Here is a 430-nt window from a genome sequence, read left to right as displayed (position 1 = left end):
TACATACATACATTATCAAAATAAAAAAATAAGATGAAAAATAAAATAAATATAAAAAAACAAGATAGCGAGTTCCCCTCTTGTTTTTATATTCTTAAATATTGAGAGTAGTCCTTACGTTTCTCAAGAGTCAAGAGTCTCAACTCTCAACCTCTTTTCACTCTCTTAACTCTTTCTCTCTCTTTCTCTCTATGAAGAAGACACCAATCTCTCCCACCATTTTTGCTTCTTAGGAAATCATCAAATTAAACGTTATTCAGAGAGTGTGTGTTATTCTTGTAGCTAATGGAAATGGACATGTCTTCAAACACCAATAAGGACTTGTTCTCCTCTCCAACTCTCTCCCTCACCCTTGTAAGTACAATAATAACATATCTTATATAATATAACTCCCTCTAGAATCACTACTAGCTACTATAACATAGTTAAC

At 32.3% G+C, this 430-nt stretch overlaps 1 protein-coding gene across 1 annotated transcript in view; it reads left to right on the top strand.

Moving 5' to 3' along the window:
• LOC107619254 (homeobox-leucine zipper protein GLABRA 2) overlaps positions 117-430 on the top strand; it is a 13,791-nt gene continuing 13,477 nt past the window's right edge. The window contains exon 1 of the mRNA XM_016321513.2: positions 117-354. Within this exon, the coding sequence (XP_016176999.1) occupies positions 286-354 (69 nt within the window). The 5' untranslated portion in view covers positions 117-285. The remainder of the gene's footprint in view (positions 355-430) is intronic.

Source organism: Arachis ipaensis, chromosome B09 (assembly GCF_000816755.2).
Source record: "Arachis ipaensis cultivar K30076 chromosome B09, Araip1.1, whole genome shotgun sequence".
Taxonomy (NCBI): domain Eukaryota; kingdom Viridiplantae; phylum Streptophyta; class Magnoliopsida; order Fabales; family Fabaceae; genus Arachis; species Arachis ipaensis.
The sequence above is the reverse complement of the archived record's forward strand: the minus strand, read 5'-3'. Positions and strand labels throughout refer to the sequence as shown.